Source organism: Lissotriton helveticus, chromosome 3_1 (genome assembly GCF_964261635.1).
Source record: "Lissotriton helveticus chromosome 3_1, aLisHel1.1, whole genome shotgun sequence".
In the NCBI taxonomy this organism is placed as follows: Eukaryota; Metazoa; Chordata; class Amphibia; order Caudata; family Salamandridae; genus Lissotriton; species Lissotriton helveticus.
The window spans coordinates 1,662,711,035-1,662,736,522 of record NC_136061.1 but is presented as its reverse complement, the minus strand read 5'-3'; the positions used below and the strand labels follow the sequence as shown (position 1 = coordinate 1,662,736,522).

The 25,488-nt window shown below is 48.2% G+C and overlaps 1 protein-coding gene across 2 annotated transcripts in view; it reads right to left on the bottom strand.

The window, feature by feature from the left end:
* Positions 1-25,488, bottom strand: part of EAF2 (ELL associated factor 2) — a 222,075-nt gene that overhangs the window by 47,587 nt on the left and 149,000 nt on the right. For both annotated transcript variants that reach the window (XM_078682450.1, XM_078682449.1), the window contains exon 4: positions 16,661-16,806. In XM_078682450.1, the coding sequence (XP_078538576.1) occupies positions 16,661-16,806 (146 nt within the window). The remainder of the gene's footprint in view (positions 1-16,660; positions 16,807-25,488) is intronic.

Sequence of the window (25,488 nt, the reverse complement as noted above, 5' to 3'; positions counted from 1 at the left end):
TGTCATTGGCGTAGGAGATGATGTTGAGGTCGTGCTGTCTGGCGACGTGGGCGAGGGGTGCCATGTAGATGTTGAACAGCGTTGGGCTTAGGGAAGAGCCCTGGGGTATGCCGCAGATCTCTGTGGCGGTGGAGCGGAAGGGTGGGAGGTGGACGCTCTGAGTTCTGCCGGAGAGAAAGGATGTGGTCCAGTCCAGGGCCTTCTCTTGGATCCCGGCGCCGTGTAGGCGTGTTCGTAGTGTGCGGTGGCAGACCGTATTGAAGGCGGCTGACCGGTCCAGGAGGATGAGGGCTGCTGTTTCTCCGTTGTCGAGCAGGGTCCTGATGTCGTCTGTGGCAGAGATGAGGGCGGTTTCTGTGCTGTTGTTGCTGCGGAAACCGGACTGGGATGGGTCCAGGATGTTGTTGTCCTCGAGGTTGCGGGTCAGTTTGTTGACGATTTTCTCGGTGACCTTCGCCGGGAACGGGAGCAGGGAGATGGGACGGAAGTTCTTGAGGTCCTTGGGCTCCTAGAGTAGGGCGTTGATCTCGGCGTGCTTCCAGCTCTCCGGGAAGGTTGCTGTCTCGAAGGAGATGTTGATAGCTTTTCGGAGATGGGGAGCGATGATTGTGCTGGCTTTGTTGAAGACGTGGTGTGGACATGGGTCAGGCGGGGATCCGGAGTGGACGGAGTTCATGATCTTGATGGTGTCCTCGTCGATGTTGGACCAGGCGATCAGGCGGCTGGTGGTCACGGCGGTGGAGGTCTCGGTGATTGGCGGGGCAGTCATGGTGTTGAAGCTGTTGTGGATGTCGGCGATCTTGCGGTGGAAGGTGGCGGCCAGGGAATCGCACAGGTGCTGCGAAGGGGGGGGGGGAGGTCGTTGGTGTTGGAGAGATCCTTCACGATGCTGAAGAGCTCTTTGCTGTTGTGTGCGTTGTTATCTAGGCGGTCCTTGAAAGCGGTCCTCTTAGCGGTTCTGATGAGTTGATGGCATCTGCGGGTGGCGTTCTTGAGGGCCGTGTAGTTGTCTGGTGATCGTTCATTGAGCCAGTTCTTCTCCAGTTTCCAGCATGTACGCTTGGAGACCTGGAGGTCTTCAGAGAACCAGCTGGCTTTCTTGCTGGTGTGGCTGTTGGAGGATGTCTTGAGCAGAGCGAGAGTATTGGCGCAGCCGTCGATCCACTGTCGGAGGTTGAGGGCGGCGGTGTTGGGTTTGGTGGGGTCGGCTGGTGGGCTCTGAGCGAGGGTGGTGGCTAGCTGCTCTTCGGTGAGTTTGCTCCAGCAGCGACGAGGCGTCTGTTGGGTGCGGTGGTGTGTGGTCGGCTTCCTGAAGATGAAATGTATGCACCGGTAGTCGGTCAAATGGGGTTGAAGGAGACGTGGGGGCTTGCGGAGAAGATGGGGTCAAGCGTGTGACCGGCGGCGTGGATGGGTGTTGTCACAAGCCGTCTGAGTCCGAGGTTGGTGAGGTTGTCCATCAGGGTGGCAGAGTTGACGTCATTGTTGTTCTCGAGGTGGAAGTTCAGGTCCCAGAGGAGGATGTAGTCTGTGGAGGCGAGGGCGTGGATGCTGATGAGGTCGGCGATGGAGTCGCTGATCTGTTGTTCTGTGTCCAGGGGGTCTGTAGATGAGGGTTCCTCTGAGGGTGGTGTTTGGGTCGGTGTGGATCTGGAAGTGCAGGTGATCGGCAGTGCTGATGGTGTCGTCATTATTGGTCGGGCGCCTTTCTAACACATCTGAGTGACAACTTCCATCTCCTCTCCACAGAGAATCGCTTTCTGAAGAATGAGTGGTAAATTTATGGTTTAGTATAATCTAGTTATACTCCTGCCATTTAGTGTTGGCTTAGACGTTTGTAATTTGCTCAGACGTTTGTAACTTGCTCTTCTAAGAAGTCTGAGTCACAAGACTTGTGATTCCACCTTTGATCCACGATGCACACAGGCCCCCAACTCAAATTGTTTTGCATTCTGTAGGTGAGTATTGTAAGTGGAGTACAGTGTTGAAGACAGTGCGCTGTGCTTAGTAAATGGAGTAAAAAGTACATAGAGAAAAAACAACTCATCGCTGACTTCGAGGGGAAGGTGGTAACATGTCAATCAACAACACTACACGCAGCAAACAGATGGTTACAGAGCAACATTTTCAGTTTGTAGCATGTATGGCTGCAGATACACATGCTCTACACAATTTTTAACCCCTTCGCCGCGGGGGTAATTCCCTCACGGAGCCGGGAGGGTGGTGGGGCCCGGGGCGCCGCGTGACAAACCCAGCTCATCATGAGGCACAGTGGGGCCGTGCTCATGACGAGCTGGGCTCGTCACGACTCCGACCACTGATTGATTTGTCATGAGCACAGCTCCATTTTGCCTCATGACGAGCTGGGCTCGTCATAAGCATGGAAGAGGCTAAGTGAGTTCCTCTCCAAAGCCAGAGCTAGCTAGCAGACGATGGAGAGGTTTTGTAAGACTGTTCTTAGGACAACTTGGTTAACTAACGCTAGAAACTATACACAATAATGTTTAGTAAAAGTAGGAGGTTTTGATCAAGTAGCAGCCTGGCAGTTGCCAATTTGGGGGATATTAACCGAGAAGCCTAAGGTGGCCCCCTTCTAGCATGCGAGTGGGCTCTAGTGGCACAGGGAGAGTCATCTTGGCCTTAGCATTTCAAGTCTGGATGCACTTAACTATATATATATAGCGGTGACTGCTAGTAGTGGCATGACCCCTGTGGTGTTTGACAAAGCCTACAAAAAGGTGATTGGACTTTCTAAAATAGTTAGAAATATCAATATATTACATGAGCTTCCCCTTAACATACAAAGTGTGAAGGACTCTTTCTGCTACAGAAAAGACAGGCAGCACAATGGTCTGGTTCATTTTAAACCGTGAGACAACTTTCAGCCGAATTTTGGGGTTAGTATGGAGAACCACTCTTTGTTAACATGAATTAACGGTTCCTTGATCGTAAGAGTTTAAAGCTCACTAATGGATCTCAGTTAGTCAATGTTTTGTTACTGTTTTTATTTTTGTGGGGTTCATAAATGTTTCCTCAGCTACTATCAACAGCCGGGAACTGATGATAAGAAAGGTTTAGGTGCTGCCCTAGGCTGGAGTGTTTCTAGTAAAACCGCCACAGAATGCTGTGGTGTTTTCAAGGAGGATGGTAAATTTTAATGCCCCTCTTTCTAAGGTATCCTTTAAAGTGACGTCATCAATAGGGGATACATGAGATGGTGACTGAGCAGGAGATGTTGGGAAATAAGGCGTCACACCCGTATCAGTGTATGATGACAGGGATCTTTTATGTTGATATGAGGAGACGCGATTTATGTGGATATAGATGTTTCCACATTATTATTGGTGACAGAAGTCACCTTTGGCGTTTTTTTTGGTGGCAAGAGGCTTAATGAAGTCTGTATCTGATCATTAAATGGGGATAATCAGTTATAGGCAGATATGGCAGTGGAGCTGGATGTGGCAATGATGCTTGATGTAAGCGTGGAGGAGTTGTTGAGGGACTCCTGGGATGAGCATGATCATTTACAGGTGAAGATCTGCCAACCTGCGAGAATGAGAGACAGTTTTTGTCTCTTTGACATCAAGGGTGAACATGTTCTCTTAGCGGGCAATGTATCTGACAGTGTAGTGCATGTATGTTAGATTTGGGGGTCTCCAATTGGCACAGGTAGGTACTTGTGACAAATAGGGACCCTTGCCTCTAGTCAGGGTAAGGGGTTACACTCCTAAAATCACCCCTCCTCACCCCCTTGGTAGCTTGACACGAGCAGACAGGCTTATCTCAGAGGCAGTATGTAAAGCATTTGTGACCACATACAGTAACCCAGTGACAACACTACAGATGGACACCACACAGTTGTATATTAAAAATAAATATTCTTTATATAGATTTAACATAAGACCATGAACGACAAAAAATACACAATACTATACTTAAGATGATGGTTTTAGCTTAGTTCAGTTCAGTTAAATTTTTAAGATGCAACACTTTCCGTCAATGTACCTTACGAGGCGTTGCGCTTCCACAACAAGCAATGTTGCAGCGAGGGAAAATGCGGCAAAGTTCCGGTGCAAAGAAATAAAGACGGGAAGATCTTCCAGATGTGGCACGCTTCTCCGATGATATGAGAAGTCTCGATTCGATGCGTCAGCTGCAGTGGCAACACCTTTGTTCAGTGATGCGACGGAAACAGCTTCTGCTGCGACACTCTTCTCAGACGTTTGCGAGAAGCTTCTGCACGATGCAACAACTACAGCGGCGACATCCTTGTTAAGAAATGCGTCGGCAGCAGCTCCGATAGTGGAGAGCTTCTCGGGGGATGCAAGGGGCTTTCCTCAATGCGGTGCAATGCGACAGCTACAGCGGCGACACCCTTGTTCAGAAATACGACAGCAGCAGCAGCGACACGCTTCTTCCTCGTTGCGAGACACTTCTCTCGATGCGGTGCAATACGACAGCCCCAGCGGCGACACCCTTGTTCAGAAATGTGACTGCAGTGGCACGCTTCCTCTTCGTTGCGAGACGCTTCTCTCGATACGGTGCAATACAACAGCTCCAGAGGCGACACCCTTGCTCAGAGATGCGACGGCAGCGGAGGCGACGGCTACACACTTCTTACTCGTTGAGTCGCGCTTCCGGCTCCTTGTGACATGCAGTCCCTCAGAAGGCTCAAAACAGCAGCAGGCACTTCCAAAGAACTCTGGGGGGTTGAAGTCTGTTGTCCCTGAGGCTTCATCAGGCGGCAAGCTCTATTCCATGCCCTTGGAGATCCTTCACAAATTGAACACAAAGTACACAAAGTTCCTTTCTCCTTCCTTTGGCAGTCAGGCAACCACTAAAGGCCAATCCCCCAAGCAGCACTTCAGCTTAGGGATAGTCTCTCCTCAGTTTCTTCAGGTTCCTCATTAAAGGTTTCTTCTTGTAGTCCAAAAGTGATTTAATTTCTTGGGATCAGGGTCCCAATCTTTATACCCCAAAATCCTTTGTTCTCTGAGGGGGAAAAGGGCCTTTGCCCAGTCCAAGCCAGTTCTGAAGCATTCTGTTTACCAGACTTCTCCTTTCCTTTCACAGTGCAGGGCAGAAACACCAGACGCCCCACAGGAGGTGGAGCCAGCATTGTGGAAGGCAAGTACAGTCCTGGAGCACTTTGTTGACAGGACTCCTCCTCTTCTTTCAGTGTGCAGGGCAGAGACATCAGCCGCACCCCAGGAGGTGGAGCCAGCATTGTGGAAGGCAGGCACAGCAGTATTCAAGATTCAGGTGCAACTCCTCCCTCCCATCTAGATGCAGATCTCTCTATTCGCCACTGGGCTGACTCATCCTGTCTCTTGGAATCCCCCAGCCCTGTCACTCTCAAACTCAAGACAAGGAATACACAACCTAGCAGAGGCAGGCTTGAAAGGTTAGGCAAGAAAATATCTACTTTCTAAAAGTGGTATTTTCAAAACACAGAATGTTAAAACCAACTTCACTAAAATATGTATTTTATCATTCTGAGTTCGGGCATATTAAATTCGAATGTCTACCATGTTTTCTGAATCAGTTAGGATTATAAGAATGTAATAATCTAACTGTCCATTCTGGCCGATGGAGAGCAGGTAGCCTTGCAATAGTGAAAAACGAAAATGGGTGTAATTCCCTATTAGGACATGCCACACACACAGGGCTTGTCCTACCTTATACTTACAATGCACCCTGCCCTTGGGCCTACTATAGGGGTGACTGATATGAAGAAAAGGGAAGGTTTAGGGACTGGCAAGTGGGTGCACTTGCCCAGTCAGCATGACAGTACCAGACTGCACACAGGCTCTGCAATGGCAGACCTTAGACACTTTTACAAGCTGCTTCTGTGGGTGGCACATCCAGTGCTGCAAGCCCACTAGCAGCATTTGGATTTACAAGCCCTGGGCACTCCTGGTGCACTGTACTAGGGTCTGACAAGTAAACCAAATGACCCTGATGACCACGATCACCAGTGCGATAGACCAATAACCAAGTCTAAACACGCACGCCGCTATTTTTAACTTCCTAGTTCACACGCCTCAAGAATAAAATACATGAGTCTTGAATTTAGGAATTTTAAAGTCACTTTTTTAGTAAGAACACGCCCGTTCTTTTGATTTCTGGCCACTACTGCAAATCCAGTTGGTCTTCCTCCAGGTGGAGGTCTGCATAACGTACAAAGAAAAGACCCAATGATTATGCTGTAACTGTACACAAAGGCGGAGAATCAGCATATACCGGCCAACGCCTGTGTCCCTATATGAGTTTTTTTTTTACAATGATGGTCTGCCACGTTAGTTGAGACCCTGGTGACACAGGACAAGTGGTCCACTCTCCCCCTATTTGATTTTTAAAGTAAACCAAATAATCAATCATGGAATCATCAATTAATACATTCATTTACAGTAGGGAGCACTGGACACTGGACAGCAATGGCATAGTGCCCAAAGCATCTAACACCAGCAAAAATACATGAGGCAACAGCAAAAATGGAAGGGAGACCCACGCCAATGGCGCCAGGTTTAACAATGTAGGTGATCAGTATGACTGATGTCAGCGGGGAATGCCCTCAAGGTTTTGAAGTCTACTGATTTAAGTGTCAATGTGATTTTGTCGCTTCTGCCCTCTGCGGTGAACAGATTGGCACCAATGTTCTCGTCAGCAGCTTCTGTGATATCAACGTTGGTCTCTGATTTTTTTTGTTGTAAATATCTTTATTGCATTTTATCTTTTCTGTTGCACAAAGTTTAAACATCGGCATATGGTGTACTTATAATATTATTATCAGTGCTGAAGTATTATACATAACAATCAAGTTAATTCCTGCTTATAATCATAGTACATCCTGTATCTACGTCTCAGGATTCGACGTGCACTTCTAAAATAACATAGGCGTCAATAGCCCAGATACACCGTTATCCCTAATTGAGGAGTGAGACGTAATTATCATTTGTAACTCTTTCCAGCAGTGGTCATCATTGCATAAATACAACAGTGCATACAGGGGTACATGACCCATACTCAACTCAGCTTTGAGAGCGTAACATGCTATGCTTCATGGGTGAAAAAGATTATACATATGCCGTAATTTGTTGCTAGATATCCTCATTTTTCAACATTAAACCACAACTGATAAAACAAAATAAAATCAAAAGAAAGAGAGACATCAAATATTTAAAGATATGTGTGGCTGATACATAGAATGCCGTTCGAGTGTAGTCGCGTCTAGGTTTGCGTGGTCGTATGAAAGTGAGCTGTCATATGTGCCATGCACGGTCATATGGGTATTAGTGTCTTGTGGCAGAAGTCATGTCCAAGAGTTGTCATTAAGGAGCGTGAGGGTATTTCCCAACCCAACAGCCGTGTCAGAGGGTTCCCTTAATTGCTGCGTGTCTGCTACAACCAAGTGACATGTCAGGTATCGTCCCCTGTTTGTTGTGTGGGTGGTGCACGCGGTATGGCGTTAGATTGTGTAAGGGCTTTGAGGACATCATCCCAGGAGTGTGAAATAGGGTACTTTCACAGCCCTGTTGTTTCCTCCCCGTGAAGGATAGTGCTTTCTGCTTGCGCCCAAACCTCTAGGGATTTTATCCAGTGAGGTACCTCCGGGGGTTCTATGTGTTTCCATCTCTTAGTTATCTGTGCAATAGGGTACTTTCGCAGCCCTGTTGTTTCCTCCCCGTGAAGGATAGTGCTTTCTGCTTGCGCCCAAACCTCTAGGGATTTTATCCAGTGAGGTACCTCCGGGGGTTCTATGTGTTTCCATCTCTTAGTTATCAGTCGTTTTGCGGTTATTAGGCCTAGGTCTCTGAATCTAGAGCTTACTTTGTTGGCCTTAGTCTGTTTGTAAAAGCCCAGGATGCAGACTTCCCATGTGTCAGGCACCTCGTTACCGGTGCAGTTTGTAAGTGTCTCTGTTATTGTGCACCAGTAGGGTAGAAGCAAGGGGCAATACCACAGCATATGGCATATGTAGTAGGTCTGCGCCAGGGAGATGGCATCTTGGGCACTCAGAGGTATTGATATTGAAATATTTATTGATCTTATCTGGTGAGAGATATGCTCTATGTAGGATATATGTTTGTATAAGTTTAAATCGTGAATTACGCGGCACATGTGTGGCACTGGCCAGGACACGCTCCTATTCCTTGTCGGTCCAGGGTCGACCCCTGTCCTCAGCCTAACATACGCGGAGTCTTTGTAGTGGTTTCAACACATGAGTGAGCAGGGCCTGTACCAACCAGTGGACAACATGCGACCCCTCCCCCATTACATGTAAATACTGCAACAGCTGGTGCGTCGACGGTTCATTTGTCAGGTCTCTCCATGCTTGTGTCAGAGTCCGTATGATGGCTGCATGTAGAAGGAACTGGCCTATCGGTAAGTCATTATCCGCCATCGGGGTCGCGAAAGGTAGCAGGGTACCGTCCGCGTATAGGTCCCCCAGCGTCTCCACTCCTGAGTCATTCCAGGACGTTAATGTTGCATCAGTTATAGAGTCTCTGCCTCTGGGTGTCCCGATAAGTGGCAATATTGGGGCATATGGGACCGTGTCTTTTGTGAGTTGAAGGCTCCTCCTGTAGCATCTATAGGCTAATTCAATGTGCATCTGCTTCGGGCGGGGAAGTTTCGCCAGTGGGTGAAACAAGCTATACATCTGTGTCTGTCCCCACATCGATGCCTCGGTCGTTGTGTCGGTCAGATTTTTCCCACTTCGCAACCCACTGTAATTGTGCAGCTAAGTAGTATAATTCCAAATGAAGAACTGCCAAGTCTCCACACTCCGGTGGTGAGTATAATTTCCGAAATGCTATCCTGGGTCACCCGGTGCTCCCTAAATAATCGTACCGGGACATATACCGGAAGGTTTGCAAAATAATACAATAGTCGTGGCAGTACTATCATTTTCGTTAAAGTGACGTGGCTCATCACATTGAGCGGTAGGGTCTTCCAGAATTGCATCTGCGCTCTTATGGAGGAAATGACGCGCACCAGGTTACCTTCCAATATGTCCACAGGGGAACGGTAGATATATACGCCCAAGTACCTGAACGTGGTCTGGTACCAAGTAAGCGCAGTCCCTTTGAATACTATATCCGCCACGTCCTCGTGGAAAGAGTAAGCGAATGATTTACCCCAGTTCACCTTGAGGCCCGACACCTCCTTGAAGTTAAGGAACATCGCGGATATGGCCGGTGGCACAGCATGCAGGTCTCTTATGTACAGCAGCAGGTCATCCACGTATAGGGACACTGCATGGAGACCATCCTGCAAGGGGATGCCCCAGTCCTCACCACCTTCTCGGAGAAGAGCCACTAAAGGCTCCATGGCAAGGGAAAAGAGCAACAGCTATAAGGGGCATCCCTGCCTGGTTCCTCGCCTAACCCCGATTTTTTCAGAAATGAGCTTACCCGTGCGAGCCCGTACCTTGGGGAGCCGATACAGCAGCTGCACCAGTTATAGATACTGTTCTCCCAGTTCGTATTTACGTAGGACCGCTGCAAGATAGGGCCACCCCAACGAATCAAAGGCCTTCTCTAGGTGCAGCACAGGACAGCCAGCGGCCAGTTTTTCGTTGCGTACTGCTGGACTCTAAACAATCTACGAATATTGAGAGGTATTTCTGGTTGGGACAAATCCGTTCTGATCGTTGTGTACCAGTCTGCACAAATGGGGCTATCCGTTTAGCTAGGGTGGAGGCCAGTATTTTACAGTCTGTATTTTAACAGAGCCAATGGACTGTAGGAGCCCAGCAGCTCAGGGTCTCTGCCCAGCTTTAAGAGGGAGATCAGCGTTGCCTCATTTTGCGTGGGTGTGTGCTCGGAGTCATCTAGTGCCACTGCATATACCCGCAGCAGCTCCGGTATAAGTATATCGGAGTAGGCTTTGTAAAATTAATCCGGTAATCCGTCCGAACCCGGAGACTTACCGTTCGAAAGAGAGAAAATACTATCTCTTATTTCCTCTGGCAGTAGGGGAGCACCCAATTCTTCCTGTTGGTGTTCCGTCAGTCGCGGTAGCGTTAAGATAGAGAGAAAGTCCTGTATTGTGGCATCTGTGGCTAACAGACAGGATCTGTACATTGTGAAATAATGTTCCACAAAAGCGTGGTGTATATCACTCTGGGTGTGCATCGTGACACCTAGCGTGTCCTGTATGGATATCACAGGCACGGAGACTGCATCTTGCCGTATCAGCCACGACAGTAACTTGCCAGGTTTGTCTCCCATATGGTGGGTGTGTGCCGAATGTGCCGCATAGTTCAGGTTACAAAGTCGTTCAAGCAACCTGGAGTGTTTCTCTTTGTCTCGCTCCAAGGATCTAGCATTTCCCTCTAGCGCCTCCTTCTCACCTCGGAGCAGTTCCGTTCAAGGTGTGTGAGTTCAGCTTCCAATTGCCTCCACATACCCACCTGTGCACAGAGGCAATCACCCCTGATCACTACTTTAAACGCGTCCCATTCCGTCTGCGGCGTCGCAGCCGTGCCAGTATTTTCTTCAAAGTATTGGGTGATATTGGCGGCCAGCAGAATACGAAAGGGTGCGTCCAACAGTATATTTGGTTGTAGCCGCCAGGTTGGGACTGGCTAGCGGGGATGTTCCCATGATACCTCCAATACATGTGGGTTGTGGTCCGAATGTGTCCTGCCCAAGTAATAGACTGCAGTTATATGTGGGAGTAGCTCTTCTGAAAGCATGTAGCGATCTAATCGCACATGCAGGTCGTGGGCACCTGAGTAGTAGGAATATACCCTGTCGTGGGGGTGGCGATGTCTACAGGCATCCCTCAGGGGCCATTGCGCTGACCAGCCAATTAATGCCTACATGGCATTATGCATGCTCGTACCCAGTAGGGTTGGGAAGGAGCGGTCCAGTGATACGTCGAGCACACTATTGTAGTCTCCACCCAAGAACGTGGGGATGTCGTGCCATGGCACCAAGACGCGTGATACGTTGTCAAGAAAGGCAGCTTGCTCAGTGTTGGGAGCGTATAGTGATACAAGTACAACCTGCCGGCCGTCTAGGGTACCCTTAACCACAACATATCTGCCCTCTGTGTCCACCAATGATTGCGTAATTTTAAGCGGGACCCCTGGCGGTACCCAGATTAGTGTGCCTCTTGCAAAAGCCGAACACCCAGTGGCGTACAATTGACCACGCCATCGGCAGTGCAAGCGTTGAGTTTCTGTGGTGACCAGGTGAGTCTCTTGTAAAAGAGCTATTTGTATGTGGTGCCGCTATGAATATATCTGATACCTGCGTAATGGTGAATGCATGCCCCTCACATTCCATGTAGCAATTTTAAGTGGAAACATAGTTCTTATAGGGTGTGAAGTGGTCTTGTGTCTGCAGCAACCCAGCAAACATGCATGATATACATGCCTCGGCAACACATAACTCTCCTAACATACTGCCTTGTGGCATGTCATAGCGTATGACTCTGCTTACTTAGATGATGTCTCGCAATACATCAAAAACATTTCAATAAACAATTCCAAAAGGGCGAAAATGCAACCAGCAATCGTCCAAACTCTCAATAGAGACAAAAGTCAAAAACGATCGGGGGGGAGGTGGGGTGCTGCGTGCTAAACTTATATAACTTACAATTTGTACACCGTGTCGTAGAGGCTCCCCATCTACAGGCAAAATACAGTATGTAAAAAGAAGGCAGCTTATGCACACCGGCTCAAAAACATTCAGTAGGTAAGCAGAGTGGACTGATGTGCACGTGACTATAACAGAGCATGTGTTCAAATTCCGTACCTCCCTCCTACAACAGGATATCACCCCTTAACCTCATGTGAACTTTCAGAATAGTAGCAGCATCTATCTCAAACAACTATGCTACCAGCAGCTGCATACTTCATCACACAATACCTCAAATAGGGTCCCACAATGTTCACACTATTATGCCAGCCGTCTGCGGGGTGACATCCAGTTGTTCTGTCGAGTCCTGTGAGTTCTGTAGGCCATATATCTGCTCATCGTCACTAGATGGGTCTCGCTGGCTAGAGTTAGATGCATCCTCAGTCACCAAGGAGCCTCTGATTTCCGCTATTGCTTGCAGGGCGTCTCGTTATCCACCGAGATTCAAATCTGAGTACGGCCCTACAGATGTGAAGGTGGTGTTCGTGCTCCTGTCGATCTCCGCTCTCTCCGGCGGCGGCGGAAGGGACCTCTTAGCTTCGGTAGGGTCGCTGTCACAGTCTTATCTTGAGGTCCCGCAATAGTGAAGGTGTCCAGCCAGTCCTCTGCCTCTTCTGGTGTGACAAATAAGTGAGTTTTATCGCTTGCAACTACTCGTAGGCATGCCAGGAAGAGTAGAGAATATTTCAGGTTGTTATGCCGAAGGCGTTTTTTCACCGCTATGAATGAGAACCTCTGCCTCTGCACCTGGATGGTATAGTCCAGAAAGAACATTATTTTGTGATTGTCTATATGGAGGTCTTGTAGCTTCCTAGTTTCCTGTAGGATGGAGTCCCGGTCCAGGTAGTTGAGGCGTCAGAGCCTGTGGGAGGGCGTCTCGCCGGGACTCTGTGTGTGCGTTCTATGACAAAGTGTGAGGAGAGGGTCCCCTCAGGCAGTAGATCTCGAAGCCAATTTTCCATATGCATATGCAAGGTAGGGTCCCTTACTTCCCATCGCTCCGGCACGCCCACTATGCGTTCATTATTGCGTCGTGCTCACCTTTCAGCATCCTCGGCTCTATCCTCCAGGAACACCACGCGGTTCAATAAATCTTGAACATGTTTATCTGTCTGTGTCACTTGTGGTTTGATTTCAGCAAGCGTGGTCTCCAAGACAGTGGTGCGGTCTGTGAGCTTCCGGTGATCTACATGCAGCTGGGTAAGGTCGATAGCCACTTTATCAATTTTGGATTCCAGGGAGGCGCGGGTCTGATTAATGGTTTCTTCCAGCCGTTCCATTGCAGCCAGCACCGCATCTAGGTTATTTGCAGTTTGGTCCATGAGTCCCTGCTTCGCCATCTTGTCAGATTTTGGCTTGGACGGCGGCTGTAGGGTTTAAGCCCCTCCCGTGCCAGTCCGCGCCCGGGTGCCACCCGACATGCGTTGCAGTGGTCGTACCCAATGTTAGTCTATACGTGGCAAGGCCTCAGCGCAACATCTGCAGGGCGAGTGCTTCACAGCGGGTTTTTAGCCGACCCCAACGGGTCACAGATCGCGACCACCCCACAGTTCGTGACCCTGACGGCTGGGCTTCCCGGCTATGTAAAGGAACCCCCTCCACAACATGTCACTGTTCACACCGTACAGCCACTCAAGTCGCGCCAGATAGTGGTGCACGTCTTCGCCCCAAGGAGAGGTCTCAGTCTTGGCGCTGATGGCGTAAATCTCTGTGGGCGCCAGCTATTTCCACCTACGGTCACTTCCTGGGTATCTTGCGCGGGTCACTCAAGATGTAGCACACCAAAGCCGAGACATGCCTATGTCAATGGTGCATCAACCACCAAAGTCCAAGAGATGTGTATCTTAGCGCTGCCAGTGGCTGTGGTAGGTCGTGCACCCAGTTGGTGCCTGGGTATCCATACAGTGTCAGCCCAGAGGTTCACCAGCGTTTTAGGTTTCGGGCAGCAGGCAGGGTAAACTCAAAGCTTCCCCATAGACTTCCATGCATTTCTCAGAGGGGGATCAGAAGCACACCACACACTACAACGCTGCAGCTCAGCACGTTCCCGCCATCCTCAGCAACGTCGCAGGTATCAGAGGGAGAGGTCGTCGGGTTGTAGCGGGCAGCTCCGCATTAGTGGCGCCCTTTGCTGAATCGCGCTGTTCGGTTAATGGCTGTTCTGGCGAGTCCAGCAGCAGCTGCACACACTGTCCTCCCCCCCCCCTCCACAGCGGCAGCCAGTAGGTGGTCTAGAGGGCCTCAGGTGGCGGCAACATGCGGGCACGTCCAAAGGAGCCCAGGGGGCCCTCCAACTGCAGTCAGTAAACATCCATGGGGGAAGCAGCAGGGCGAGCAGCCACAGGTGTTATGTATTGGCGGTGGCTCATTAACCGCCTTCGTGCCACAGAGGCAGCAGCGGCTCAAGCGGTTGAGGCAGTGTCCACCCCTGCAGACTCTCCCCGCCCGCCGCGGAAATCAGAGGCCGATCCGGGGGAGCTCTGCAAGTTGTTTAAGGAGGTCCCAGTCGCAGGTGATTGGAATGCTGCAGAGCAAGCAATTGAGGTTCTCCTCCGCAGGCAGGGATCCACTTACCGTAGACGCGACGTGGAGGCAACAGCAGATCAGGGAGTAGGGCAGCGCCTCCCTCCACAGTCCACCCTCTTCCGACACGGCAGGCAGCAATTCGTTTATGGACCACGCATATCACAGCCAGGTATGTGACCTAGCAAGGTTCCCGATCTCTCTCCGCCAAGCAATTAGCAGTGTCCAGTCAGACGGCGGCGGCAGAAGCAACAGCCGCGACCCGCTTTCAGCACTTTATTTCCTCTGCGCCATTACTTGCAGCCAGGGGGGCTGAGTTAAGCCCCGGGCTCGATTAGCTGGAGCGAGCCGCAGAGGGATCTCAGGTCGGGCGGGCCATTTAAGCGGGATCAGCAAAGCGGGACTCGGGCAAGGCGAGACTCGCAGCAGCACCCCGGATTGTTGTCTCGGTGGGGCTGCGCCTGGTGAGAGCCTCCATGGGTGGCTGCATTCGGAGAGCAGGGCCTGTTTAGGGGAGCCTCCGACGGAGCTCTACTCAGACACATCTGCCTCCATTGCAGTCGTAGCCACGCCCATCAACGTTGCCCTCTGATGACGGTGAGAATGGTGTTTTTCCTCCCTTGATCTACCTCTGTGATGGTATTTTCCAGAGGATGGGCAAGACTAGGAGACTGGTTGAGATGTAGATCTCTCTCTAGTCTTTTTAATTTGCTCTTCTGCTCTCATGTGCTCCAACATTTATCTCAAGAGGATTTCTTCATTGTCTCATTGTTCAATTGGACCTTTTTATACATATGTCTCAGTCAGAGACAGAATGCAAGGAGGTAGATATACTATGCACCCTTTATAGGTGTCTGTCACAGCTTTCTTTCGCCCACATGAGGTACACACTGGTAAAAGGAATGGCATTTTGACAGAAAATCCAGTCAGAAATGAGAAAAAATATTTCACACAACAGGACTTGTTAAAAGACGTTCAGTGAAGTATATAGAATTATTTTTCAATGCTGAAAAATTCTCTAAATTGAGGTGAAAAACCTCCGCTGTGTTTCTAGGATCCTTCTCTCACGATCCAGAAAAATGAACTGGGTGAGGCAATCAATTGCCAGAGCAAGACTTGCTGAGAAGAGATCCCTCCCAGGCCCTTAAATGTTAAATGGCTAAATAGAAAGACTTCAAGGCTGCATTTTTACATTCATGTTCTTTATTCAAAGCTTCACTAAGCTATATTTTATACTGAAAGATGTTGCAATTCAGTTCCATGAAACAATTTGGAAGGGCTATTCTGAACATTAATGAAAAACTAGGCTGGTTCTCAAAAGATTTACAAAGAAGATTCATTGACAAGGACAATCTTTGACATTGTTTCCATATGATGAACTATATAAAAGTGTATTTTGGAGTCCATGCACACAGCAGCTAATTAAGCAATTGTTTAGGACTATCAATTAAGATTCTACAACACAGAACAGAACATGACTACCCTTTTTTGTTTCCAAAAAAGAGTCTTTAGTAATACCTGGTAGAATGCAAGACTTGCCCCCAAAAAATCTACGGACAAGACAGTTCAGCACTAAAGAGGGCCAGTACGAGGAACATCATCTGTGACAGTATATACAAACAATACTCAAGCTTATTAATAATTTGTTACTATTTGCGTGTGTGATAATGGTTGACAATTGTTGCAATAATATGAATAAATATGTGCTAAAAACCACATGCCCCTCAAATGGCTCAATAGTACACAAGTATGTGGCAGCTCCTCGCCATCGAAATTCTAACTCCTAGATTAAACATACAGAAGGGAAATTCACCCACATCTGGCAGACTTTCATACTCTTTGAGACTGGAACACTCGTGCTTCACACCTCCTAGGCTCAAGGCCCTTCAGCTGTTTGACGGAGCCTACACGTCCTACCCGAGTGGCTAGTCACCGCTCCTTGCCTCAAACTCCTCTCTCATAGGTCCTCCCAGGATCACTTCCTGTCCCAGATGGCTATCTTTAACCTGCAATCTACTGACTTCTTTTCACGCACACTATTTTCTTTGTCTTGTTGAATGTTTTTCCTGACCATGTTGAATAGATTGTTCTTAGGCCCCCTAAGCCCTTTGGCGATCCTGCAGTAATAACAGAAATGTAAAACAGCTATATTATGGCTGGTGGCCTTAGCGGTGCAATGTAATGGGATACTGTATACTTGAGGTATCTAAGAAATGTTTTTTCATTGTGTTTTTTGTAAATGGAAACTGATAATAAAGAGATGTCGGAGTAAAAATAAATATGTGCTAACAAAGGATTCTGAAAGAAGTTTGAAACTGAAGGAAGATTTAAAGGAAGGTGTATGTTTATATTCTTTTTGTTTTCACCAAATAGGACCGATAATATCACTCTTAATGATTCCTCCATTAGCGGTACAGGCATTTAATAAACAAAACCTTTTTTTAATAAGATATTAATACGGTAAGTAATAAGATATTGTAACTCACCTCTCTCAATGTCGTCCATTGGAGAGGTTGGAGACATTTTTTCTTTAGGTGGTGAGCTTTTGGCACTGCTGGGAGTCTTATTTGCAATCCGCATTTGCTGCTGCTGCTGTTCAATCCGGGACTGAACTTTACTGCTTCCTTCAGCTCTGTATGTGAAAAGATGATGTCCATTACTACTGCAACAGTTTTATTACAATCTGCTAATCTAGTGAAAGGCCATATTTCAAAAGAGAATCATGTTTGGTGATGAGCAATTCAAACACTTTGAATGAGTCTTCACTGATATTTCCGTCACTAGCATGTAAATTAATATGAAATGAAAGGTACTGCACCATTACAAATACATAAGTAGGATGTACTTTGATCATGTTTAACAATAAGCAACATCAATCCTGGTTTAGGGAAGCACAGAAGGTCGAATACTTATTTTAGAGAGACAAATTGTAAACCTAACTCCAGATGAGGGAACGGGATGAATAAAACTTCCGCACAGGACAATGGATCCTGGCTGGTACGAAGACATCATAAAAACAATCTCTTTGCCATAGGACACTGGTTGGTACAAAGATTTAGGGTGGTACAAAGACATAATTAAAAAAACAATCTTTTACCTGAAAAGGTATGAGGTTCTGGTCCATGGTCTTTTGGCCTTCTTCAGGATATTCAAATACTTTTGAGGTAAATTTAAACTAGGGCCACTATGCAGGATTGCAAATGCCATGCTGCCAAGCCCAAAGATCTCACGTTAGGATGATGTAACTGTCCTTGCATCGTGGATAGCAGATACAGTTTGCATAGCAGCTTTCACTGAGATTTTATAGACGGACGAAACAGCTCCGGACACCATCATTGTCATGGCCACTCAGGAGCAATAAGAATAACCGACATTTGAGTACCTTATCTTCCTTACAACTGCTTGAACCAATAGTAATGTCAGAAAAGCTCTGAACTTTTTTCTGACTAGTCTATTGTTCTCTACAAAGAATCGGCTGAGGAATTCTGCTTCACAGTTTTGAAGGCCAAGAAGAGGCACAGTGTTCAGGGAGAAATTTCTAACCAAGAACCAGTACCAAGCTGCTAAGGTTTCCAAAGAATGATTTCTGGATCTGGTGCCACCCAGCAAGTTGAGATAGTGATTCGTGGTTGTGTTTGTCTGGATATAACTTTTGGCCATAGTTGGACACTGCACAGAAGCCAATGAATTGTAAATGCATCGCTCTTAATTCCAGGACACTGATGTAAGAAAGATGTTCCTTGGCCGACAGCAAGTATTGAACCATCAAGTTTTATAGATGAGCTCTTTAACCCAGCAGCAACACATCTGCCACAATGGCGAGCTGAAGGGAACTGATCCTGAAGAAAGGAGATTCCTTTCAGGAGAATGATCCTCTTCCGCCACAGATGGAATTAACCTGTCCTCCCAGCAGTCCCACTGATCCTTTGAGCAGTGTTGCAGAGCCCTAATGTGAAGTCTTGCAACTGGAACAATGAGAATGCAAAAGGCCATTGATCTGACACTACGGTGGAAAAAAATCCCACAAGCAGCTGAAAAAGGAGTTTCATGAAAATCAAGGCCTTTCTGAAAAATGGCAGACATGCCCTACTGCAAAGGATACGTTACTACTCCCTCTGTGTATTAAGCAGTCCTTACGATGAGAATCTTTACAGGAATTGCCATGAATTTCTAGAAGTTGATTTGGAGGCCCATACATCAAAATAGCACAGTTGTTTTGAAATCTCGATGTGCACTCTGTAATGTCTTGGCTTTTATCAACCAATTGACAAGATGACGACAGATGTAGAGTTTTTTTCTGAAAAGATGTGCTGCCACTATTGACATTCACTAGGAAAAAGATTACAAAAAAATGGAGCACTATGTCCACTGCATAGGTGCGCTCTAAAGTGGTAGTTGCCTCCCTATCGCCTAGCAATTTCCACAGTAATGTATAACAATGTGTAAGCAGCACCCAAGAAGTATTGTATAAAATGTTGTTTCCTTCAAACCAATCCAAGTTCATTTATTGTAACCAAATTTACAAACAATTATGTTAAATACAGTGAAGCAGCCTAAATGAATACCCATGTAAGTTACATATTTAATGTTAAACACCCCTAACATTAGTTGGAGTGCATCCAAAATGGTAGTATTCAATAAAGATTACAGCAATGTATTTCAAACACATGAGAATGAGGAATCTGATGAAAGTACAGGCAACATGTATTTCACAACTCCTGAAGCTTTTTCAAGGCTGTAACAAAACAAGAAAGAGTAAAATCATCAAATGAGGAAACTTACAATTGCCCTTCACTAAAATATGCAATGAATTATCATGACAGGTAGCATATGTCCAAATGAACAAGTTACTTACCTCCGGTAACGCTTTTTCTGGTAGATACTATATCTGCCTGTGGATTCCTGTTATGTTATGTTATGTTAAAACTATATTTCTTGAGCGCACGGCTACCCAGAACGGGTGTCCCGGCGCTTTGGCAGAAAGTCGTGAACATAACCAAGAAAAACCCAGAGGCAGTAACGCTATAGACCCACTGGTTTAGGCGGAAAAGAGGAACGTTTTGAGCTCCTTTCTAAAGGCCATGAGATTGTTAGCCTTACGGAGTGACAGAGGGAGCTCATTCCACAGGCTGGCCGCCATAAACTGGAAAGACCGGCCGCCCATCCGCACGCGCTTGATCGCTGGTACCTCCACTTTGGCCAGGTCCGCAGATCTCAAACTCCTCCGGGGAACGTAAAAAGCAATCCGCTTCCTGAGGTAAGCTGGGCCAGTACAGTGGAGGGCTCACCTTGTGAATATCCCCTTGCGTCAGCAACATTCGGAAATTCTTTTTGTAGCTTCGTGCCGACGTGGATCCGGACGTCACAGAGGCACGGCACCGCTCGCGACTCCGCTGACGTCACCGACGCCTATAATAGGCCCACGCCGGCGTGATGACATCAGTTCCGCCCTTTTTTCCGTGCCTTCGAGGCACACGGACGGCCCGATGACAGTAGACATATACACAGTATACGCAGTATAGAAATCAAGGTAACACACACAGTGTGAAGCAAATGCAATAAAACATTTGAAATAAACAACTCCTTGACAATAAAATAATACATTAAAGAAACCCTGGCATAGAAGAGTGGACAACGGGGAGGCGGGTGGGTCAGTGAGGAATCCACAGGCAGATATAGTATCTACCAGAAAAAGCGTTACAGAAGGTAAGTAACTTGTTCTTCTGATAGATACATCTGCCGTGTGGATTCCTCACCTTGTGAATAGAGTCCCACAGCAGTCCCCACTCCCGGAGGAGGGTGTCCACTCATCTAGACCAGGAAATCCTGGAGGACAGAGCGTGCAAAATTACCTTCCCTCCTCACCTCGGAATCCAAGCAGTAATGCTTCGCGAATGTGTGGAGGGAAGACCAAGTTGCCGCTCTACAAATATCCTCAACAGGCACACCTCTAGCCAACGCTGAGGTTGATGATTTAGCTCTTGTATTATGAGCCCTTATACCCTCTGGAGGTTCCTTACCGGCCAAAGAGTAGCAGATCTTAATACAGAAGACGATCCATCTTGATTAAGTCCTCTTATGGACCGCTCTTCCTTTCTTGCAGCCAGCAAAGCCAATAAAGAGCTGGTCATCCAAACGACAGTCTTTAGTCCTGTCCAAGTAAAAAGACACCGCCCTCTTGGGGTCAAGACGGTGTAATCTCTCCTCCTCCTTGGAAGGGTGTGGGGGAGGATAAAAGGTAGGAAGGGTAATGGATTGACCAAGATGGAAAGGAGTCACCACCTTTGGCAGAAAAGCAGCCCTGGTCCTAAGAACCATTCGATCAGCATGAATGGACAAGAAAGGGGGCTTGTGACTAAGAGCTTGAAGCTCACTTACCCTCCTTGCCGAGGTTATTGCAACGAGGAAAACCGTTTTAAAAGTCAGAAGCCTCATAGGACATTTGTGAAGAGGCTGAAAGGGAGCACCCATTAAAAATGTCAAAACAAGATTTAAATCCCACTGAGGCACAATAAAAGGGGTAGGAGGGAACTTATTCGTAAGGCCCTTCAAAAACCTTAAAACTATAGGAGATTTAAAAAGAGAAGGCTGGTCAGGCAAACAGATAAAAGCCGACAGCGCAGAAAGATAACCCTTTACCGTGGCCACAGCAAGCCCTTGCTGTGCCAGAGAAAGGGCAAACTGGAGAACATCAGATAAATGGGCCCCCAAAGGGTCTATAGACCTCTCCCTGCACCAAGTAACACATTTAGACCACCTATAAGAATAGATGGACTTAGTGGAGTCACGCCTGGCTGACAAAATGACATCCACCACATCGTGAGGAAGAGAAAAAGAAATCAGGTTGCCCCGTTCAATCTCCAGGCATGAAGGTGTAAGGTCTGGAGGTGGGGGTGTAGAACCTGCCCCTCCATCTGAGAGAGGAGATCTGCCCTGTGAGGGAGACGGAGCAGCGGGTGAGAGGAGAGGTGGAGAAGGTCTGAATACCACACCCTTCTTGGCCAATCCGGGGCGATCAATATGACTTGGGCCCGGTCTTGGCGAATTTTCCTCAGAACCCGAGGAATCAAGGGTATGGGAGGAAACGCGTAAAGGAGTTGCGAGCTCCAACTCAACTGAAACGCGTCCCCCAAGGCTCCTTGCATCGGATACTGGAGACTGCAGAATGACAGGCAGTGAGCATTCTCGCGAGTGGCGAACAGGTCCACCCGAGGAGTTCCCCACATCTGAAAGATGTTGTGAACTACCGCCGGATGGAGCCTCCACTCGTGATCGGCAGAGAACTGCCGACTGAGAACGTCTGCACGAACGTTCAGAACTCCGGCCAGATGATTTGCCATCAGACAAATCTGATGGTTCTGAACCCAGGACCAGAGACGCAGAGCCTCTCTGCAGAGACACTGCGACCCTACTCCTCCCTGCTTGTTGATGTACCACATCGCGGTCGTGTTGTCCGTCAGGACCTGAACCGACAGACCGCGAAGGGAAGGGAGGAAGGCCTTGAGCGCCAGACGTATCGCCCGCAATTCTAAAAGGTTGATGTGAAGCAACCTTTCCTCTGGAGACCAAAGACCCTTGACCTCCAGGTCCCCCAGATGAGCACCCCACCCGAGAGTGGACGCATCCGATATCACTGTGGCAACCGATGGAGGAAACTGGAAAGGCTTTCCCTGCGACAGATTGCCTTCCACGCTCCACCAAGTCAGATCCGCTGCAGTTTCTCTGGAGATCCTCACAGACTCCCTGAGATCTCCGTTGTGCTGATACCACTGCCTGCGGAGGCACCACTGGAGTGCCCTCATGTGCCAGCATGCATGGTTGACCAACAGAATACAAGAAGCCATCAGACCGAGCAGGCGAAGAACCTTCAGAACTGGAACGACCGCTCCATTGCAGAATAAAGGAATCATTTCCTGTATGTCGCGAATCCTTCGAGGTGGAGGGAATGCACGACACAGTAGTGTCCAGTACCGCACCTATGAACAGGTTGCGCTGTGAGGGCACCAGGTGAGACTTAGGTACATTTATCGAAAAACCCAACCTGTGCAACAACTGAGTTGTCTCTTGCAGATGATGGAGCACCTTCTACGGCGACTCCGCCTTGATCAGCCAGTCGTCTAGATACGGAAACACATGTATCCCCGTTCTCCTGAGATGAGCTGCCACCACTGCCATCACCTTGGTGAAAACTCGAGGTGCAGTAGTAAGACCAAACGGAAGGACCACAAACTGGTAGTGTTGTGAACCAACCGTAAAACGGAGATACTTCCTGTGCGACTTCAAGATGGGAATATGAAAGTACGCATCCTGCAAGTCGATCGACACCATCCAGTCTTCTTCTAGCAGCGCTTGAAGAACCTGCGCAAGAGTGAGCATCTTGAACTTTTCCTGTTTCAGGTAAAGGTTCAAAATTCTGAGGTCCAGGATTGGCCGAAGCCTGCCATCTTTCTTGGGGATCAGGAAATACCGGGAGTAGCACCCCTGACCCCTTTCCTGCTCTGGAACCACCTCTATCGCACCTTTTCGGAACAAAGCCAGGACTTCTTCCTGCAGGAGAAGCAGGTGGTCCTCCGAACAATAACCCTGGCAAGGAGGGTAATTGGGAGGGAATTCCTGGAAAGGAAGTGCATACCCATTCTCTACAAGATTGAGAACGCAAAGATCCGATGTTATTAATTCCCAATCTTGTAGAAAATGTGTAAGCCGACACCCCACTGGGCCCACATGATCCCGAATGGCGGATCTAGGGCTGCTTTGCTGCGTTGGCAGGGGGTTGGGAAGGGGAGGAGGAAGAGGAGGAGGAAGCTTGACGCCCTCTAGGGCGGGATCTTAGCCTGCCCCTGTACGACTTGTACAGCGTATTCTGCTGCTGTTGTGGCTGCTGCTGAGATGGTCTGTAAGAACGAAAGGAAGATCTGCCAAACCCTTTGAAGCGTCTTCCAGTAGTACCTCTGGACTGGAGACCCAAAGATTTTGCAGTGGCTCTACTGTCCTTAAAACGTTCCAAGGCAGCATCAGCCTTCTTGCCAAACAATCCTGAGCCATCAAAAGGCAAGTCCATCAAAACAGACTGAACGTCTGCAGAGAACTCTGATGATTTAAGCCAGGCAGCCCTCCTAGTGGCCACGGAAGAGCCCATGACTCTCGCCACCGAATCAGCAGTGTCCAGACCACTCTGAATCACTTGTCTCGCAGCTGCTTGAGTGTCCGATATCACCTCCTGAAAATCTTTCCTCTCTTCCTCAGGGATTTTCGGAACCAACTGCTTGACAGAATCCATCAATGCATGAATATACCTCCCCATCAGACAAGTTGCGTTAGTTGACTTAAGCGTCATACTGGCTGAGGAGAAGACTTTCTTAGCGGTTTGATCCTGCTTCCTGGATTCCTTATCCCCAGGAACCTGCGGAAAAGCCCCAGCAGACCTTTTTGAACAGGCAGCCTGTACAACTAAACTCTCAGGCAGGGGGTGTGTTGACAAGAATTCAGGGTCACCTGGAGCAACTCTGTACCTCCTCGCTACTGTCCTAAAAACTGCAGGAGCAGACAAAGGCTTCTTCCAGACTTCATAGATGGGCTCAGATAAGGCATCATTGAAGGGTAACATAGGTTCAATAACAGATGAGGGTGAATGAAGAACCTCAGTTAAAATATTTTGCTTATAATCAGCAGTGGGCAGAGTAATGTTCAATAAACTCGCTGCTTTTTTAATAACAGTGTGATAAGGCACCACATCTTTCGACGGTACATTTGACACTGAAGTCCAGTCCCACTCAGGAGACAGTTTAAGCCCACTGGCTTCACCCAAGTCCTCAAAAGGATCTTCAGAATCCTGTAACTCCCCTTCTTCAGTATCTGAATATTAATATCTTTCTTCCTCCAGAAGTCTCTGAGCTTCTCTCCGAGATCTTTCCTTCACAATAGAAGCCAATGGATTCGGAATCGACTCCGACGGGGTCGGTGCCGGCGTCGAACCCGAAGTCGGATGAGGTCGTTTTATACGAGGTCGAGCAGAATCCTGCTTCGGAGTCTTAGGTATCGGCGTTGATGGAACCGGCGTCGACGGAGTCGGCGTCGTGCGCTTCGGCGTCGACGACACCGGTGGTGTCGGAAAATGCCAATGCGGTGGTATAGCCGGAATAAAAGGCATGAAGGGCGCAGGGGCATAAGCTTGGGGAACACCCAAGTTAAAAGCCATAGGACCCGTGGGACCAACAGGTGCACCAGACGGGAACATTGCCCTGGAATAAACTCCAAACATGGCGTTCAGGAACTGAGATGGATCCTGACCTATTGTCGGAAAATCCGGATATGGACCTCTTGGTTGTTCCGGAGGAGGCGGAGTCGAAACGACGTCGACCTCTTCATCGAGTCCAGGAACCGGGGTCAACGAACCCGCAGGTACCGGAACCTCGACTTCACCAGCCCCCTGCTCCTCACCTTCATCCTCCTGACCAGAAGGATTGGATAGAACTGGAGACTGGACCTGCTTCTGAGACTCGGGCGAATTCGGATGAGAAGCCTCACCAACAGAGTTATGATCTTCCGATTCCGAAACTTCCACTTCCTTACTCATAAGTTTGACCTGGGACTTCGGTCTTGAACTAGAGTCCTTTTCTGAGTGATGACGTGACTCATGGCTCCTCTTCTTGTGCTTCTTCTTCGAAGATTTCGAAGCATGAGCCGAAGACGACTCCGAGCGTGACCTCGAACGAGACCTCGACCGCCGAGATCGAGACTTCGAAGACTTCTTAACTCTTTTATTCTTTAGTTTTGCCACGAGGAGTTTTGTCTCCCTCTCTCTTAAAGCCGTCGGGGTCATCTTGCAGCAAGGACAATCTTCGACGTCATGGTCGGAACTCAGGCACCAGACACAGCATTCATGCGGGTCGGTTATAGACAAAGTCTTGCCACATTCCCCGCAAGCCTTAAAACCAGTCTTCTTCGACGACATCTCGAAGAAATTAAAGATAGACACAGTAATAGAATAATAGTAAAGTTACTGTGAAGCTACAGTCCGATCCCAGAAAACCGTTAGCGTCGACGACGCGGAAAAAAGGGAACTGATGTCATCACACCGGCGCGGGCCTATTATAGGCGTCGGTGACGTCAGCGGAGTCGCGAGCGGTGCCGTGCCTCTGACGTCCGGATCCACGTCGGCGCGAAGCTACAAAAAGAATTTCCGAATGTTGCTGACGCAAGGGGATATTCACAAGGTGAGGAATCCACACGGCAGATGTATCTATCAGAAAGTTTTTGTTTACATATCAGTTAATCCTGAGAAAACGGTGCAACTTAGTTAGAAAATTACATA